Source organism: Miscanthus floridulus, chromosome 16, assembly GCF_019320115.1.
Source record: "Miscanthus floridulus cultivar M001 chromosome 16, ASM1932011v1, whole genome shotgun sequence".
Lineage (NCBI taxonomy): Eukaryota > Viridiplantae > Streptophyta > Magnoliopsida > Poales > Poaceae > Miscanthus > Miscanthus floridulus.
In genome coordinates, this window is record NC_089595.1 from 118122153 (window position 1) to 118140807 (window position 18655).

The 18655-nt window shown below is 48.9% G+C and overlaps 4 protein-coding genes across 6 annotated transcripts; 1 reads left to right on the top strand and 3 right to left on the bottom strand.

The window, feature by feature from the left end:
- Positions 1–331: 331 nt before the first annotated feature.
- LOC136509959 (uncharacterized) lies at positions 332–1413 on the bottom strand. Its single transcript, XM_066504538.1, has one exon. It carries the CDS (start codon positions 1362–1364, stop codon positions 513–515), a length of 852 nt encoding a protein of 283 aa, XP_066360635.1. The 5' UTR covers positions 1365–1413; the 3' UTR covers positions 332–512.
- A 2176-nt stretch (positions 1414–3589) lies between these two features.
- On the top strand, positions 3590–7700 carry LOC136511466 (uncharacterized). 3 transcript variants are annotated; one of them, XM_066505528.1, is made up of 4 exons: positions 3590–3868; positions 6670–6724; positions 6861–6950; positions 7209–7700. In XM_066505528.1, exons 1-4 carry the CDS (start codon positions 3657–3659, stop codon positions 7401–7403), a joined length of 552 nt encoding a protein of 183 aa, XP_066361625.1. In that variant the 5' UTR covers positions 3590–3656; the 3' UTR covers positions 7404–7700. The 3 variants fall into 3 exon arrangements, with proteins under 3 accessions (XP_066361625.1, XP_066361626.1, XP_066361627.1); XM_066505529.1 differs by having other exon boundaries at positions 6676–6724; XM_066505530.1 differs by lacking the exon at positions 6861–6950.
- A 5110-nt stretch (positions 7701–12810) lies between these two features.
- LOC136511738 (RNA polymerase sigma factor sigE, chloroplastic/mitochondrial-like) lies at positions 12811–15227 on the bottom strand. Its single transcript, XM_066505778.1, has 5 exons — positions 14659–15227; positions 14272–14550; positions 14010–14156; positions 13411–13914; positions 12811–13305 (listed from the first exon to the last, which is right to left on the bottom strand). The coding sequence occupies exons 1-5, from the start codon at positions 15067–15069 to the stop codon at positions 13111–13113; spliced, it is 1536 nt and encodes a 511-aa protein (XP_066361875.1). The 5' UTR covers positions 15070–15227; the 3' UTR covers positions 12811–13110.
- Positions 15228–17900: 2673 nt separating this feature from the next.
- LOC136511376 (putative F-box/kelch-repeat protein At3g17570) lies at positions 17901–18374 on the bottom strand. Its single transcript, XM_066505455.1, has one exon. It carries the CDS (start codon positions 18372–18374, stop codon positions 17901–17903), a length of 474 nt encoding a protein of 157 aa, XP_066361552.1.
- Positions 18375–18655: the final 281 nt, after the last annotated feature.

Consider the following 18655-nt stretch of genomic DNA (forward strand, 5'->3'; position numbering starts at 1 on the left):
TATCTATTTTAGATAACAGTATAACACACGCCCATACATATGTTATCGTGGTATTATGTGTTCTCGTTACAACGCATGGGCATTTACGTAGTGAAATTAAATATCTATAAAATCATAGAACGAAAGTTTTTATTGAAAGTAGATGTTTTATTTTATTTTATATAACATGGCAGTTTTGATACTCTCCAACCCCGCTGTCAGGCGTATGTTTTCACTTTTCACTGACCACCCGATGGGTGATCCAAGAGATAGTTTTTTTTTTTTTTTTTGAAAGGATCCAAGACAAAGATGGTGGAGGTAGTCTGGTAGTGTGTGGTAAATAATAATAAACTCGGACATAGAAAATGGAATACAATAAGCTCCATCAACTATTGGGCCCAACAATCCGGGGGTTGAGGCCGTCATTAAGCCGAACAACGGCCCAGAAGGGTTGCAGCCCAAACAATTTATTTACCCCTTCGATTCGCCCCTCTTTTACATTACAGCGCGGAAAAAGTTGTTGCGAGCGAGGATCACCGGAGCTCGGTGGGCAGCGCCCGCCTCCTGGCGGCCTCCTCCCAGTTGAGTGGGACGCGACCCTCGCGGTCGCGGCTGAGCCACTCCTGCGCCCCACCGCGGAGCTTCTCCAGCCGCAGCGCGTCGCTTTGGTGCATGGTGATGACCTTGAGCACGTTGAGCAGCGCCGCCGCCAGCCACAGCACGCTCCCCGCCAGGAACAGCCACGCCGGCTCATCGCCGCCGCTGCCGGTGCCGGATACGACGCGGAGGTTCAGCGCCGCGGCGACCAGGAACAGCAGGCTCCCCAGGAGCTGAGGCACCTGCACGCTCGACTGCAGCAGCTGCGCGCGGCCGTCGGCGCGCTCGTACACCTGGCAGGAGTTGAGCACCGAGCCCAGCACCCACAGCAGCGCCGCGACGAGCAGCATGATCGCCGCGTGCGCCTCCCGTCTCCCGTGCCCTGCCGCGCCCTTCCCCTTCAGGTGCTGGGAGTGGGAGACCAGCAGCGCCAGGCCGACGACGGCGAGCGCGCAGCCGGCCGCGTGCATGGCCGGCACGAGGAACTCCACGAGGCCGAGCTGGGCGTCGTACCTCGCCAGCCCCACGCGGCAGTCGACGCCGGCTAGGTGCGCTGCGAGGTCGTGAGCATTGACGGCCGCGGCGGCCGCCAGCGCCACGGCGGCCACGGCGAGTCCCGCCCTGGCAGCGGACGCGGACAGCGCCGCCGCCGCGAGGACGACGCCCGCCGCTAGGACCAGGAGCAGCGCCGCGAACACGTACACCCCCGCGTTGATGTACTCCCACCGCCGCGCCGCCAGCGCCGGCCCGTACAGCCGCGCCTCCCTTGCCGTCGCCAGCTTCACCATGGCCGGCCGCCGGATCCCGGATCGATCGATCTCGCGGTGGGCAAAGGCGCTTTTTTTTTTTTTTTTGCTGGCGCTCCGGAACGAAGCTAGGAAGCAGTTGCGCGATCGGTGTGTTAATGCGGCGCGGCTTCGAGGGGAGGCGGCCAGGTGGGTGCGGTGCAGAGATGGGGGCCGCTAGTCAGTAGTCACCGGAGCTTGCGTACGTGGCGGCGTGCATGGCGGCGTCTGGTCTCCGCCGCCCTGACAAGAGGGGGTTGGGAATTGCAAGCTTGGCACTTTGTGGTGCCAGACGAGCATGTTCAAGCACGCGGACGTGGGCAGTTACATCTGGCAAGCATGCCCCTGCGCTTGATGCGTCGTCATTGCTAGGTTTGTCATCACTTGTTCAAACGGATCAGCATCAAATCCAGGGGGTGTTTAGTTCCCCAAATTTCAGAATTTGGCACTATGCAAAAAAAAAAGATTCCCCGTCACATCAAACTTGCGGTACATGTATAGAGTACTAAATGTTGACGAAATCAAAAACTAATTGCACAGTTTGGTTGTACTTTGTGAGACGAACGTTTTGAGCCTAATTAGCCAACGATTAGACAATTAGTACCAAATAAAAACAAAATGCTACTGTAGCTACATTGTAGCTACAGTGATCCTGACGGCGCCGAATCGGCCGAACTAAACAAGGGGCCAAAGAGATGAAGCTTACGGCTCACACATACCGGCGGTCAACATCAGTTCCATGCATATAAAAACGTCGATCAATCTCAATTCCATGGATGTACGAAATGTCCAAATTAACAAAGTGTGAACATTATAAGTAAAAATTACCAATTATTTTGAAACGTAGTTTGGTAATTTTTTGGATTATAAATGCACCCATGTTTCACTGTTAATAGTAAAATACGGTTCCAAGATTTTTTGTTTGATCTTCATAAGTGATTATAACTGTGTTCTCCCGGTTATTTTTTTCACTTGTGTAATAGTTTTGTTGTTTCTTTTTCCACTTGTGTTATAGTTTTGTTTCTTTGGCCAATCTCAATGGTGAAATTTATGATGTTGTTTCCAAGACTGCTATATCATATAAAATGAAATAAAATATGTGTTAAACACCCACTCTTAATAAAGAGTTTCATTCCGTGGATTCATAGACATTTAATTTCATAACTAATGGAGAGTTGGTAATCGTGTCAAGAGAGTTTTATCCCTATGAAACTCACTTCTCTCTCCTATTAAAGACGTTGCCATATCATCAAAAGCGTTTATGTGACAGCTTATTAAATGCAAATAAAACTCCCACTAAGACTGGTTTTAACTTGTCATACTCCATCTTTGTTTATTACCATAAAAGATGCTTATCAACACCCACTCATATGTTTATAAAGAATACTTATAATGATATTTTTCTATGTTATTGGATTTTGAAAAAAAAAAACTAATCAAGATAAACAACAATGCTGTTTTTGTACATGTCTTCTTTCTCTCTCATCTATATATTACATGTCTTCATGTCTTGGTTCTCGTGTATACATGATTTTCTCCTCTCTCTCTTCTCATTAAATCGCTTACCACATCAAAATGCGTAGGTGACGGGATAATTAATGCACATAGAAATTATGATAGTTAAATGCCCTAAGACTTCCCTCTAACGATAAGGGTTTGCCTCTCTAACACTATAAACTTTTGTTCACAACCTTCCTTCTTTCTAATCTCTAGTATTTATTTTTCTATGGTGCATATGATTCCTAATAATAATTGAAGGGCTAAAAACCGTCATGACACCCCAAAATTTGTGAATACTAACTCTCAAGTTTTCTTTGCATTGCCATAATATCGAAAGTTGTTCGATAAGGACCGGAGTCTGATTCAAGAGGGTTTAAAAAAAAATTAACTTAGTAGGAGGGTAAGTTGCTGTTATCTCTCGAGGAGAGGTCGGTGTTTGTAAACTCAATTTTTTATCTAATGTGCTAATGTTTATGATGTCCTTTTTCGCCTATTCCTAGAAGAATACTTAATAGGCTAGATTATTAACTATCCAGACTTTTTTTTGACAAGTGATGAACATAAGATAAAGTATAGACTAAGAGCAATAATAGTAGGACCCCTGATTAGGCCCCCATGGATTTTTAGGGGAATTAAGCCCTCGTAGATAAATATGAATGCCTGGCCAAAAACAGACATCCAAACTAGAGCCCTAAATATTCGAAACCCAACATTTGGACTGGACAGTGACCCCTTCCCTTCTTTTCCACTCTCGTGCCGCCGTCCAGGACCAGCGTCTCCCAATCCCCCGCTGCCATGCCGTCGCCGCCCACGAAGGAGGGATCGGACGTGCCGACAATGGAGATCTATGTGCAAGTAGCCAAGGAGGCGGGACAATCGTCGGGCCAGGAGGTGCTCGGCGGAGCTAGGGTTTCTGCGAGCACCGTGGTGGCGGTGGAGACGAGGCCCACGTCCACCTGCTGCGTGTGTACGGCGCCCTGGTCCTGCAGCGGCGCACATCGCATCTGGTGAGTGGGTTCGCCTGCGCCTGTACATTTCTCTTCAGCGATCGCATTATTAGAATGTATCCGTAAAAAAGAAGAAGGTCCCAACAAAACCCCAAATCAGATGCAGGTTCGCAATCCTTTCCTGCGCAACTTGGTGGTAGTATGCGTGGCTACATATCTAATTTTGTTTTTATGCCACATATGATATGTGTATGTTGGTGACTAAAAAAGATTTACATGCATTGGCGGTCTATCCTCATGATTGGGCGTATACTATACACGGTAAAGTTTCATCTTTCTGCATCACAGCTGCTTAGAGGAGATACTTCCCTCTATATATGTGAACCCTCCAGTTTTCATAGGAAACATACATTTCTCATATAATAGTACAAAAACAAGTACATAGGACATGTCTGCATGGCATCGCCACTGATAATTATGAAAAATTCGTGATCACCAAGGTTGTGGAGCATCATATCTGATAATCAGGCTCCACCCCTCACTACCGGATATAGGAGATTTGCCGAGTGCCAGGGGCACTCGGCGAAGTCCCAAAAACACTCGGCAAAGGGTTTGCCGAGTGTTACACACGGCAAACGACACTCGGTAAACTTTTTTTTTCAAAAAAAAGGCACGCCGACACCACGCCCGCACCACTAGCACCGCCACCACCATCCACGCCGCCGCCACCACGCCGGGGAAGAAGGGAGGCCCCCACCACGCCGCACCGCCACCATCCACGCCGCCACCACCCCGCCGGGGAAGAAGGGAGGGCCCCACCACGCCACACCACCACCACGCCGCGCCGCCGCAACAGCCACGCCCGCCACCACCACCACGCCCATCGCCGTCGGATCTGGAGAGGGAGGGCCGGGAGGGGGGCGGCGCCGCCGGATCCGGGAGAGGGAGGAGGGGAGGGCGGGGCCGCGCCGGAGAGGGAGGAGGGTGGGGCCGCACCAGATCCTGGAGAGGGAGGAGGAGGGGGGCGTCGGAGAGGGAGGAGGGGGGAGCGCCGGATCCGGGAGAGGGAGGAGGAGGGGGGCACCGGAGAGGGAGAAGGGCGGGGCCGCACCGGATCCGAGAGAGGGAGGAGGAGGGGGCGCCGGAGAGGGAGGAGGAGGTGGGCGCGCCGGAGAGGGAGGAGGGGAGGGGCGTGGGATCCGGGGAAGAGAGGGAGAGGAGGGGGGCGGCCGCGCCGGATCCGGGGAAGAGAGAGGGAGAGGAGGGGGAGGGGCGGGCGGCCGGCGGGGGAAGAAGGGAGGGGAGGGGGCGGGCCAACGACGATGGAAGAAGGGGAGGGGGCGGGCCGCCTGCGGGGAAATCAAGAAGGGGGAGGGGGAGGGGCGTCCGCTGGGGCCGGTTAAAAATGATTTTTTTCTTTGTCGAGTGTCCTAGATCAAGATGGCAACGGGTACATACCCGATGGGTACTGGCCACCCGTACCCGCACCCGCCAGATCAAAATCTTACCCGTCGGGTTACCCGTACCCGCAGGCGGGTAGAAAATTCATTCCATACCCGCACCCGACGGGTAATTCTTACCCGACAGGTAATTCTTACCCGATAATATACCCGAGTTCACACACCAAAATATAATAGCTTCCAGCAAAACAAATCAACAATAGAGCAGCAAAACAGAAATATGGGCTGGTGGAGTGGAGTGAGGATGAGGATTAGGGTTTGAGGGAGTTCTGGAATATATATACTCATATGCTTATATGGGCCAAATATGGGCTATATGCTTATATGGGCTAAAATCGCAGAGGTTGGATATTATTTATGCGGGTTTTTTTATCCGCGGGTATGCGGGTATGGGTAGTATACACCCACACCCGTACCCGCATACCCGATGGGTACAAGAATTCGTCCAATAACGTACCCGCGGGTGCAAAATGTCTTCCATACCCGCCTCCTTATCGGGTAAAACCCGTCGGGTACTCGGGTTTCGGGTACCCGTTGCCATCTTGAGTCCTAGATCTGGACACTCGGTAAAGTTTTTTCTTTTCATTTTTTTCTTCTCCTTCTTTCCTAGAAAAAAATATTTTTTTTCTTTGCCGAGTGTCCTAGATTTGTACACTCGGCAAAGTTTTTTTGTTCTTTTTTTTGTTCTTCTCCTTTTTTCTCAGAATTTTTTTTTCCTTTGTCGAGTGTCCTAGATCTGAGCACTCGGCAAAGTTTTTTTTTTCATTTTTCTTCTTCTCCTTCTTTCCTAGAAAAAGATTTTTTTTTCCTTTGCCAAGTGTCCTAGATCTAGGCACTCGGCAAAGTTTTTTGTTATTTTTTTCTTCTCCTTCTTTCTCAGAAAAAGATTTTTTTTTCTTTGCCGAGTGTCCTAGATCTGGGCACTCGGCAAAGTTTTTTTTTCATTTTTTTTCTTCTCCTTCTTTCCCAGAAAAAAGATTTTATTGATTTGTCAGGTGTAAAAAAAAACACTCGGCAAACCCCTCTTTGCCGAGTGTTTTTTTTACACTCGGCAAACCCCCTCTTTACCGAGTATTTTTTTTTGCCGAGTGCTTTTAGCGCAGCACTCGGCAAAGAACTTGTTTGCCGAGTGCCCGAGAGAATACACTCGGCAAATATAAAAACACTCGGCAAATTTGACGTTTCCGGTAGTGCTTTATATTCTTGATATGTACTATGTAATTACCAGGGCAAAACTGTGTGATTGTCATGATTCAGGTCACTAAACTGACGTATATATCCATCTCTCATGATTTTGATTCGTAGTATATATATGATATAAATATATAATCTTGTGTTGGGAAATAGATGATTGTTGAGAATTTGGCACTGTATTGTCACTTACCCATTACATACATGAAGCTGCAGGTCGTGCCTGGAGAAATGGCTGGGTGCTTGCGGTAACACAAGTGCAAAGGTACCATATATACTTCTATGTAGGCGACATTCATGTTACTCCAGTTTCCGAATTATATTGGATTGCTGTCAGAGCTGTGTACACCATGATAATTCTCAACTTATCTGTGCATGCCAATCGTGTTCTTTATTTCCAGTGCCCTCAATGCGGTGCTGGATTTGAACAGAAGCATATTATCAACATCTACACACCAGGAGATTTGTTTGATGGTTGCTCCTGTATGCAGGTTCCTTTTTGGTCCATTGTACTCAAATTAATTTCTTTTCAGTCACATGATCTTAAACAGCCAAGCAGGTCTTGTCTAAATTGCCTTGTCTTGTCTAAAACGCTTGGTACCAGATAGTAAAGCTTTTGCTGGGAGGCTAATTAATATAAAAACAATGCAACCTGTATGCTGGTTGTATGCTTAGAATTGCTTTTAAATTTAGATTTATGTTGATTGTTCAGTGCGTCTAACGAGTTGCTGATATGCTCAATCAATCAGGAAGTAGAAACACATTATTCTGAGATTACGAAGTTCAGAGCAGGAGTCAGCGAGTTGATTGATCAGCATGCGTCTGAAGACGAGTTGGAAATCTCCAAGGTAAAAGCGGAAGTCTCCAAGTTGGAAATTGCCAAGGCAAAAGCGGATATCTCCAAGATAAAAAGACTCGTTAAAAAATCTCCAGTCAATGTTTGAGATGAAGTTAACACATTATGTGGAGCTATCTACTTTGGTGCGTCAAAACTTGGGCGGACTTGGGGAAGGCGATCCGAAATGATTGGATGGCATCCATGCTTGTCAGATGTGGGTATGATGAGCCGTGTTGCATGTCCTTTTATTTGTAGGATACCTATCTAGCACACTAGCATGGAATGTACATATTATATGCATATTTTCATCGTTGCCTGAACGCTTGTCTTGAACAAGCTGTTGGCTGCTATGCAGCATTCGCTTTCCCGTGTGGAAATGCGCAGGATCAGCTTGTTGCTTCAGTTTCAATTTCAATTTCAATCCCAATAGGTGCTTTTGGATTCAGATTGTTGCATTTATTGGGTCATTAATCATCAATGCTTATATATGTAGTAGAGTAGCATATAACCTACCAGTTATGAATCTTCAGCCTGTTCGGTTGGCTGGTTCGTATCGTTGCTGGTTCGTGAAGAAATACTGCTGGCTGTTTTGTGTGAGAGAAAAATATTATTTCGGCTGTAAATTTACGATCGTTTACGACAAGCCACAGCCAAACGAACAGGCCGCTTATATCCCTTGTGAGCATAATTCATCAAAGTTGATTTGATTCCTAACCTGAGGTTGATTATCTGCATGTATTTATGTTGGTTCAAACTTGGAACTGTGCCTTGCGTTTGTGCCTAACAGGAGGCAGGCTGGCTGGCTAGCTGCTTGGCTGGATAGGCTGTTAGCATTTTAGTACTCGCAGCTCACCTGGCGTGGCGACAGGATAGGGATGGATGAGGACTGAGAGGAGAGAGCCGCGTCCGGGATTCTTTTCGGGTCTTCTTCCGCTTGGCTCGGGCTTAGCTTGCCTTGCGCCGTGCGGTTGCATCTTGCATGATATGCGCCGTGTTCGCTTGCGTGGCTTATAAGTCGACTGATGCTGTTTTGTTGTGAGAGAAAAACACTATATTATAACTGATAAGCATGACTGTCAAGGTGTTTTGTTGCGCTTGCGCTTGCGGATGCGGATGCATGTAGGAGGGATGAAAAGTCACTTACTTTCAGCCTGTTCGCTTGTTGGTTTCAGCCAGCCCAAACCAGCCAGCCAACAGTATTTTCCTCTCACAAAAAACCAGCACCAGTCAGTCCAAACCAGCACCAGCACCCACCAGCGAACAGGCCCTTTGTTGTATGCTAGTAACAACTTCCGCGTTAGTTGGGTGCCATGGAGTGACGTCGACGAGCTCGTGCCACTGTCGACTATTTTAAGTAGGAGGCCTATCAACGTGACAAGGAGGTCAAGGAGGACAGTTCAGGCTGACAACTGACAACGTGACATTGAGGTGTGCTCTAGAGGCTTCTTTCGGATAGTTTTTATTTTGGAACTTAGTTATTCTTTGGCAGCACAGCGATTGCAACAGAGAAATCGAGCGAGAACCGAGCGTAGCTCGGGTGGCGAGGCCCGGTGGCTGGGACCGTGCCGGTCAGGGATCGAGCCCCAGTGGCTGTGATTTTCTAGTGTCTCATCGGGGTTCTCTCTCAAATAACTCTGTTGCCTTTCGCGCGTGGAACCATACAGGGAATGCGACGCACCTCGTTGTCTACGGATCCATGGACCTGGTGATCTCATAAAGGACGCGATCTTAGAATCTAGGTATAGTTGTAGGATCTGTTTGTGTACTTGTGGTGTGAGTGAGTGTGGTGTGTGTGGCGTAGATACTACAGTTGTATCTAGATGAGAGACGTAAAAAAAACAAAGAAATCGAGCGAAATAGGCTGAACGTCTAGAGAGAGAGAGAGAGCACGCTAATAATAGAATTTATTAGTTGTTAAACTTCTACTAAGTTTTTTTTTTCAGTTTTCATTGTCAGGAAAGAATGCTATCAACTCAAAAGGGATTGAAGAGAAGATATCTAGAAATAACACACATGACCAAAATAATTAAGAGTGAGTGTTTCTAAATTTCACTCTCTAAATCACTATTTGGAGAGTCATCTGCATACAAGTCGCTTTCTATATGTTTTCACTCTCCAACAACTATTCTATATGTTATGTACATGAGCCATTTTCACTATCTATCTTTGGCTAGCCAGAAATCAAGAATAGAGAATGGCTATATATGTACCACTTAGAGAAGTTGTTTGAGAATATTTTTCTACTAAAATCTCTATTACTAACAATTAATAAAGATATAGGGAGTCTATTGGAGTTGCTCTAATAGGCCAGAGCCCATCGAAGAAGCATTTCACACTAATGTCATCACAAACAACCCAGCCCAAAACCCACTCGAGGATGGCACTCATTTATGGACGCCTACAAAAGATGGTGAAGATGAAGACACATGACACAGTTCATTGTAGCTATCTTTTTTCGTCACTCAAAAAATGCTATCCTTTTCTTTTCTTTTCTTTTTTGAAATCAGCTATCTTTTTTCTGTTCAAGCTTGTGTTGGTAGCTTGGTATGATAATGCACGTTCTCTATGGTGGCCATTTGAGTTAAACTGTTTATTAGGTGCAACTTCGTGTGTTTCCTATTTAATTAACCTACACCTCTCTCTTGTAAAGGTAACCATTTCAAACACCTACAGTACAGGAAGAACCGTGGCCTGGTGGGTTCCATTTTCCTTTGCTCATGGCCATTGGTGGTTCCTTAAAGGCCTGTTTGTTTGATCCAAAACTAAGGTAATTGAGGGGGATAAAAGTCCAAATCTCCCGCAACCCCCTCCAATCCCTCGATTTAGGGATTAATTGAACAAGGCCTTACGTATATTTTGTACAAGAAGCTAGACCTTAGCAGCCAGCAGCCATGTTCCCACGGAACAGGAGTGTGGAACGGGAACGAGAACTTGTGGTGATATTTTATAAGGTGAGAATGTAAATGTTCCGGAATTAGGAACGTAGATGCTCCCAAAAGGACGTTACCGGAATGAGGAACGTGACCATGTTCCATGTTTTTTTCTTTTAAAAAGAAAAAAGGGCTTGTAGTATGCTTATTCAAAGCTGTAATGCTTGATTTATCTTGATCGCCTACCAAATTTTCTTACCATTATTGGCCAGCTAGCTGTACATTGTGTTCAAAACATACTTGTAGCTGTTTTACCGGCAAGGGAAATTTGCCTGTTGCTGCCAAATGTCCGGTAGTATGCACGTGAGAGGAGCTTTAGTAGCCCAACCATTATCTCTCTTTGGCTCATTCACTACTATAACCTTTTGAATGCCATTGGAAAAATGTCACTTCTCTTCAATGCCATCGGCTTTAGTTTTTGTAGACGATTGGTTCCTACACGTCGGCGTGTTCCTGTACGACGCTATATGCACAGGAGACCGAGTCCTTTTCCTCTCCCGCTTGGCGCAACTAGGCGTGGGCACGCAGTGGCTAAGAGCTTGGCGGCATTTCCGACTTCCAAGCTCCACCGTCGTGGCGGTGGTCAAGCAAGCAGCACAGATTTTAATTTGACAAACTAACCATGTGGCTTTTTAAGCTTAGAACGAAGAGGGTCATGGGCAAGATGTTTTGAGAAAGGAATATCTGAAAAACAAATGCCTATCCCAAGTGGTAAAACAGATGAATGGTTCTCACTTTTGGGTGGGACTCATTGCTGTTAAAGATCTTTTTTCTAGAAAGAAGGGAGATTCAAATCCAATAGTGAAAATTAAATTAGATTTTGAGAAGGCCTTTGGATTGGCCAGGAACCTTTAAAGTTAAAGTACACAGCTTTATACAATATTGTGAGAAGAAAGGTGGTACAGTGGCTAGTGTGCTAAGTAGCTCCCCTTTGAATGTTTCTTTTAGAAGGGCGTTAGTTGGGGAAAAGTTGAAGCATTGGCTTAGCCCCTGTTTGGTTTCCACAGATGATCCTAAGGTTCCTGTCACATCGAATGTTTAGACACATGCATGGAATATTAAATATAGACTAATTACGAAACTAATTACACAACTTGCGACTAATTTGCGAGACGAATCTTTCAAGCCTAAATAGGTCATGATTTGACAACGTGGTGCTACAGTAAATATGTGCTAATGATAGATTAATTAGGCTTAAAAAATCGTCTCACAAATTAGCCTCCATCTATGTAATTGGTTTTGTAATTAATCTATATTTAATGCTCTTTATTAGCATCTAAACATTCGATGTGACATGAATTTTAGGAGCGACTAAAGAACCAAACACCCCTTTAGTCTTGTCTTAGTTTTGCCGGTCACTTTAAATGATAATAATGACGACTTCATTTGGCAGTTAAGATAGAATGTGTTTTTTTTTCAATACAATATCTGTATGGAGACAAAAAAAAAGAACAAATTCCTAGAAAAACTTTCTTCTAGAAGGCTAAACTTTCTCTAAAGATAAAGATTTTTCTTTGGTATTTAAAGATAGGTGTAGTTCTTGCAAAAGATAACTCGATGAAAAAGGGATAGAAAGGGGACAATAAGGCCATGTTTGGTTAAGCTGTGGCTGTGGGAAAAAGCTGCTGTGGGTTGTGAGCTGTGGAAAAGCTGCTGTGGGCTGTGAGCTGTAGAAAAGCTGAAAGCTGTTTGGTTAAACAAGTATAAAATATACCTTTTATCTTTATCTCTCTTGAAACAACTATGGAAGAGCTTTTTATTCCACCAATTTCGAAAAGCAGAAAGCCAAAAGCCAAAAGCAGGGTCAACCCAGCTTTCAAAAATGAACTACGGAAAAGCTGCTGCTTCTGAAAAAGCACCCTCCAAAAACAGCCCCTTTGGTTGAGCTTTTGGCTTTTGGGGCCAAAAGCCAAAGCCAAAAGTCCAACCAAACAGAGCCTAAATGTAGCTTCTATTGCTTGGAGGGAATATTCCGATGTCTCTTTTTCAATTGTCATACAACAAGTTTTTTGCGGAATGTGTTGTCCATAATTTTCAATTTTCAACCACCTAAGGATACGGTTCTTGGTTGAAGCGTTTTGCCCCTTAGATGTTAGAAACCAAGTAATAGTGTGTTTGGCGGCGATATGCTGGGCTTTGTGGTTGAGTAGAAATGATGTTCATGCAAGTAATTTGAGAGGGATGTACTAGATCAGGCACTGAGCTTAAGAGGAAGAGAGAGACTTTGAAGGAAGAGTGCAGACTATTGGAAGTTATGGTGATCGAAGTCTTTGGACAGATGGCATGGAGACATCAAAGAAGGATAGCAAGCTAAAGCTTCTTTTGTTTTTGTCGAGTCTAGGTTGTTCAGTTTCCTTGTGCTGATTGCTAAGTTGTTTTGTGATGTTTTAGTTCGAAGTTTGGTCCAAGTGTGAATGTAGGAGGCCGGGATACTCTTTATTTATTCTTAATCTAAAAAGTGAGAAATCATCTTGAGACTAGATAGTTGCTTAAACGTACAAATCAAAAGCTTCATGTTCTTGGACTTTGTCTAAACTCTAAACCATGAGTCATAAAATAGAATTGTATTGTAACCATGGATCATCATTATCTATGCAAAGATGCAAGCATGGAGCTTTTCTCTTCTTTCATATGTTGTATAGATAATGTATGTATGCCAAGAATTACATGCATGTGAGGTCTGCGATACAACCTCACTCATCTGGATTCCCACACGCACACAAGTTCCTGTATATGTACACAATAGAAGAGGAGTAGATGGTATAGCCACACATATATACAGCAAGCAAAGCAGAGTAACTCTGTTCAGTTTGTTGTATTACTAGTTACTCCATATATGTAGCCAATGCTACTTACTCCAGCGGCAGCTGAACAAGTTCAGGCTCACATGTACCTGCGCAGGTATTCCACCCTTGTGGGGTGCTTGAGCTTCATGAGCGCCTTGAGCTCGTACTTGCGCACCATCTCCCGCGAGATGCTGAGGTTGCCGGCGATCTCGCTGAGCGTGCGCTTCCCCCTGCCGTCCAGCCCGAACCGCTGCCTGATCACAAGGCTCTCCTTGGGTTTCAGAGAGTCCAGCTGCATGCAGTTTTTTTCAGTGAGCATATATTGCTGTTCACAATCACAAACCAGAGACCAAAGCCAAAGAAAGGACACAATTAACCGAAGACATGACAAACTCACGAGGTCGTCGATGGCGAGGCGGAGCAGCGTGTTGTGCCTGCCGCCGGCGTCGACGCCGATGGCATCATCGTCGGTGACCTCGTTGATGAGCTCCTCCTGCGTGACGCGGTTCCTGGCGTGCAGCGAGTAGGTGGGCCTGGTCATCCGCAGCACGGCGCGGTACCGCTGCGGGGAGATGCCCACCTTCCGCCGCACCTCCTCGTCCGTGGCCGGCCGGCCGAGCTCGAACGCCAGCTCCTCCCGGGCCTTGCCGATCTCCTGCCGCTCCGACTCCATGGCGAACGGGAAGCGGGTGAAGCTGGACAGCGTCATGGCGCGCACGATGGAGTGCCGGATCCAGAAGAGCGCGTAGGTGGAGATGCGGAACCCGCGCTTGGGCTCGAACCGGTCGATGGCCGTGATCAGCCCGTTGGCGCCCGCCTGGCACAGGTCGTCGAACCGCTCGTCGGTGCCCATGTCCGGGTAGTACTTGTTGATGGCGTACGGCACCAGCCGGAGGTTGTGCTGCAGGTGCAGGTGCCAATTCAAGTTTCAGTTTCAGAGTCCAGAAAGGAACAACACTGACTGGCTGCACTGGTTGAAGATTTTTTTTTTTTTACCTTGATGAGCTTGTTCCTGGCGGCCCGGCCGACGTCGAGGCGGCGGCGGAGCTGGTGGACGGTCATGCCGGTGGCCTCGGCGAGCTCCGCGTCGGTGGGGTCCCTCTGCAGCTCCTCTCGCAAGCTCTCCTGCACTTCGAAGATCGCCTGAATGAATGAAAACACAGAAATTGCATGATTACAGTAATTGTTTCGTTTGTTACTTGCAGAATTGAAAATGAGTGGATGAATGGGTCGGGCAACGCAATCTGGTCTGGTGTACCTTCATGGGCTGCATGGTCTTGAAGAGGCGCGCGCTCTGCGACGAGGTGAGCACCGGCGGGATCTTCATGCGCTTCCAGTCCAGGCTGCCCATGTCCGTGGACACCGAGTGCTCCCGCAGCAGCATCTCCTCGAACTCGCGCTCTCCGTCGTCCTCTTCCCCCTGCTGCTGCTCCCTGCTAGTAGCGGCGGCGCTCTTCATCTCCACCCTCTTCCCCAGGTCCATCCTCCTCCCGCGCCGCCGCCGCCGGCTCTTCACGATCACCGTGCTCCGGCCCGCCTGCGCATGCACATGCCGATGATTAGCCGCGCGCGTTGCCGCGTGTAACAATGATGATGTACTACTAGCTCGAGAGGAGTGATTGAACAGCTAGCGGAGGCAACTCACCACTCTGCTTTTCCTCTTCTTCTTCTTCTTGGCCTTGCCGCCCTCGCCTTCGTCGTCTTCGTCGCCGCTGCCGTGGCGCTTCTCCTCCTCGACCTCCACGGCGGGGCTGAGCTTGTAGATGCTCTCCAGCACGGCCGCGACCTCGTTGTAGTCCGTGGCCTTCTCCTCCTCCTGCTGCTGTTGCTCCGTAGCCGCCGCCGCGGCGGCGGTCCTCGACGGCGGTGGCGGCGGGAGCTTGTTGCGCGTGCGCTCCTTCTCGGGCGACGCGAGCGCGGCGCAGCTCGTGGACGGCGCCTGGCGCCGCCGAGGACTGCTACTACCCTTGCTGAGCGAGAGCACGGCGGGACCGGACCGCCGCGGCCGGCTCCCGGCGGCGAGCGGCCGGCTGGGCGTCGTCACGGTGGACGTCATGGCAACCTAGTTAGCTACCCGCCTGGATCTCGAAGCTTCGTCTTGTGGCGCACAAGCACAGCTCACAGGCGCCGTTGGGTTCCTTGGCCGTGGTGGGTGGGTGCTCGTCGTGTGGAGGCAGTGCGACGCAATGGCGTGGACGGAATCTCGAGCGGGGAGCGCGCGCGCCTCCGCGCCATATATGGCTGCCGCGGCGGGTGCCGCCAAAGACCAGACCAACAACGGCCGCCACGAGGCATCCGACGGCCGGAATCCCTCGGGGCGACGGGATCAGGCGGCGGTGAGGGCGGATGCGTGGCGCGGGGGCGGGCGGGAGATAGCAGCGCCGGGGCTTTCGTGGATGAGGCGGCCGCCACGTGGGCGCGCGCCATAAGCCGCGTGATATTTCTGCGATCGCCATCCCGACCGGGCCCACCTGCCAGCGGGGCCCCGCCGTGGAGGTCTGGAGGAGGTGGAGCCGTCTCGTGCATGAGAAGAAATCCTCTTCCTTCCAGAACACTCCCTCCCTCCTCAGCTCCGCTGTAAACACCAGGGCCTGTCAAATTTTGGGCCGCAGCCGCAGTGGATCGGACTCGCCGTGGCCACAGGAAAATTTGCTGCCCACGACCCACGAGCATGCCATAGCTTGACGTCGAGAGTGGTCGAGCTATGGTCAAGCTATCTATCTCCAGGTGGAAATCCCTCTCTGAATCATCTCTTTCCCAGTAAAGTGTGTTCTACCCTACACACCCATGCAGATGCACTTTTGTATAGTGAGCCATGCATTATGTACATGTTTCTGTCGTTGACGTTGAGAGGCAGCGACAATTGATGAATATATATGTGTCCTCCTTTTTGTTACCAAGATGTAAAACTTTAGGTAATGACTTAATACAGGCCGGCCGTTTTCCCCCCTTTGCACGGCCACACATGCTCCAGCGCGCGACGCCCGCCCCACCATGTCCCACCTTTCTCTCAGTCGTCTTCCACCTCTCTCTCTCTCTCTCTCTCTCTCTCTCTCTCTCTCTCTCTCTCTCTCGCAGATTCTGACAATAACTCCGGCGAGCTCCTCCTCGGCGGCCGCACCCGCGTCCCACCGCGCTGGCGCGACACCCGCACCCACGCCCCCACCAGAGTCGAAGAAGAAGAAGAAGAAGAAGAAGAAGAAGCTCCATCTCCGGCGGGCTTAGAACGGATTTTGGGGGGAGGAAGGCCGGCCAGGCGGTGGGGACTGCGGGAGGTTGGTTTCGGGTCCTGGCAACGATGGAGGCGGCGAGGCCAGATCAGGGCGGGGGATTTCATGGTCATGGCGGAGCTCCGGTGAGAGAGAGGGGAGAAGGAGGGCCGCTGTGGACGCACTAGGGTTCTGCCGGAGATGGCAGAAAGGGCTCAACACCACGAGCTAAACAACAGAGCAACAACCAAGTAATAATAGAGCAACTCACCAAGAGTCAAAACAGTTCGAGAAGCATCTTGTCTCCTAGAAGAGGCAAATGCTCAACATAACTAGCAAAAAAAAAAGTCTCGAAAGCAAACTCTCTGAACTGATGCACTATCCCTAATGTATGTGCGCTCAAACTCATTTGTCCCTTTTGATCTTTGTGTGGAAACATTCTCCCCTTATTGATACATGCACACATCAAGCTATCAAACTACAACCCCCCCTTCAAAATATGCTATGAAATGAGTTGGCTGCGTCACTCGCGCCGCCCAGCCGTGTGCCCCACTCGCGTCGCCGTTGGCTACGTTGTTGTCATGTTCCTCGCTCCGCCACCCATCAGGGCATTCCCAACCCTGTAGTCCAGGATATCAGGTGAGGAAACTATCCTACCCAATGCAAGTTTCTACTTGCGTGGGTCCAAAGAAAAATCTAGCCAATCCTTTCTCTCTCTACACTGAGCCTGCTCACCCGAGTGCAGCCGACGACGGGCGCTTGGTCGAGGGACATTAGGATTGTGTGGCCCTGTGGCACCGACGGGGAGTGCCGGCGTGGGGCAATAACGGTTGCGGGCCTAGCGCAGAGCGGCAGCGATGTGCGCTCATCGACTCAGCGTTTCTTCCTGTTTTCTTCTCTGTCCATATTAAATCGGTTGCCACCTCATACTTTTGTGTACGTGATAGGTTCATTTAATTTCTATAGAAACTACCCTGGTACTGCATTGTTAGTTCCTCACGGCATTGCCTCGCCATGCGGGTCTCCTCAGCGAGACTAAGACGCTGTCTTAATGGGATGAGCGTGTTCGGGCAAAATGAGGGAGCTGGTTGGTTCCGAATCCCAGTCCAATATTTTCGACTAGGAGTCGCTCCATTCCCTTGTTTCATAACCAAATTAAGTACTCCATCCGTTCCAAATTATAAGTCGTTTTAACTTTTTTGGTTCATCCATTTTGTTATGTATCTAAACATATTATATTATTATATATAGATACATAGTAAAATAGATGTACAAAAAAAGTTAAAATAACTTATAATTTGAAACGGAAGAGCATCCGTGAAAGCAGGATAGAGCAACCAAACACACCTAAAGTTCATGAAAGCAGGATGGAAGGGTTCCATACCATCCGCTCCTCAACCAAATGCACCTAAGTTTTCGGGCTCTTCCTCGAGGCCTCGACCTTCTTTTAAAACCGAGGAGGCAGCTGTGACTGTGAGCAGCCATGTACACGGTGTGAGAAGGCACGTGCTAACCTGCGTTGCTTCTGTGTTTCGTCCATCAAAGTATTTCACAACGGGCACTGCCTGGTGACCAGCGGCGAAGCTAGAGCAGATTAGAGGGTGGTATAATTCTCCAGTAGATGTGAAAATTTAAGCTGTACTAACGGCAGTGAAAGTTTTATTCTAATAGTAGTTTTTTAAATTTTCGTGGGTGCATCTGCACCCACAAGCATGAACGTGGCTTCGCCAGTGGTGACGGGGTTGCAGACGATGTAGAGGCCCGGGCGTTGCTGGAACACGAGAAGGCCGTCAAGAGAGTAGAGCAGCGAGGACCAGGACGCGGTCCCGTTCTCGAAACGCTGGGTTGGGTCGCAGAGGAAGCCGCCGCGCCGTACCGTGGCGTCCGCCGCGTTGAGGGAAAGAGGGATGGCGCTCACCGTCAGGGACGGGGTGGTGACGACCATCTCGCGCTGCCGGCGGGCGGAGTGGGCGGCCAGGAAGGACCGGTCTGTGGTGATGCGGCGCCAGCGCTTGCAGACGGCGCGGCAGCGGAGCACGGACTCCGACGGCAGGCGCACAAGGATCTCCGTGACTGCGTCGTCGCACAGGCATCCACCTCCTCCTCCTGATGTCTCCATCTCGATCTTATCTTTCCCCTCCTCTCGATCCATCCTGCGGCTGCTGTGCTGGAAATCACACGTAGCGTAACTGCCGCGAGAGATGCACCGATCGAGAAGCCTTGCCTTTAATTTTATTATTTGCTGTTAGTGGGATCCGATCCCCTATCTTTCGCATATGTACTGCTATATATATACCTTTTTTGAGCAAATGCTATATATAAACCTACGAGAGAGCAAGACGGATCCATACAAATCTTGTAGTGCTCGGAGAGGGGGAGGGCCGGGGAGAGTCCGTGTGTGTCCGGTGCAACATGCCTAGCGCAGTAGGCGGT

Excerpts from the sequence above, each read along its gene's own strand:
- LOC136509959 (XM_066504538.1), bottom strand. The coding sequence starts at position 1,364 with ATGGTGAAGCTGGCGACGGCAAGGGAGGCGCGGCTGTACGGGCCGGCG.
- LOC136511466 (XM_066505528.1), top strand. The coding sequence starts at position 3,657 with ATGCCGTCGCCGCCCACGAAGGAGGGATCGGACGTGCCGACAATGGAG. Across the intron at positions 3,869-6,669 it reads AGCGGCGCACATCGCATCTG|CTGCAGGTCGTGCCTGGAGA; the intron begins GTGAGTGGGTTC and ends ACATACATGAAG. Across the intron at positions 6,951-7,208 it reads ATGGTTGCTCCTGTATGCAG|GAAGTAGAAACACATTATTC; the intron begins GTTCCTTTTTGG and ends TCAATCAATCAG.
- LOC136511738 (XM_066505778.1), bottom strand. The coding sequence starts at position 15,069 with ATGACGTCCACCGTGACGACGCCCAGCCGGCCGCTCGCCGCCGGGAGC. Across the intron at positions 13,915-14,009 it reads CCAGGAACAAGCTCATCAAG|CACAACCTCCGGCTGGTGCC; the intron begins GTAAAAAAAAAA and ends CTGCACCTGCAG. Across the intron at positions 13,306-13,410 it reads GCCTCGCCATCGACGACCTC|CTGGACTCTCTGAAACCCAA; the intron begins GTGAGTTTGTCA and ends AACTGCATGCAG.
- LOC136511376 (XM_066505455.1), bottom strand. The coding sequence starts at position 18,374 with ATGGATCGAGAGGAGGGGAAAGATAAGATCGAGATGGAGACATCAGGA.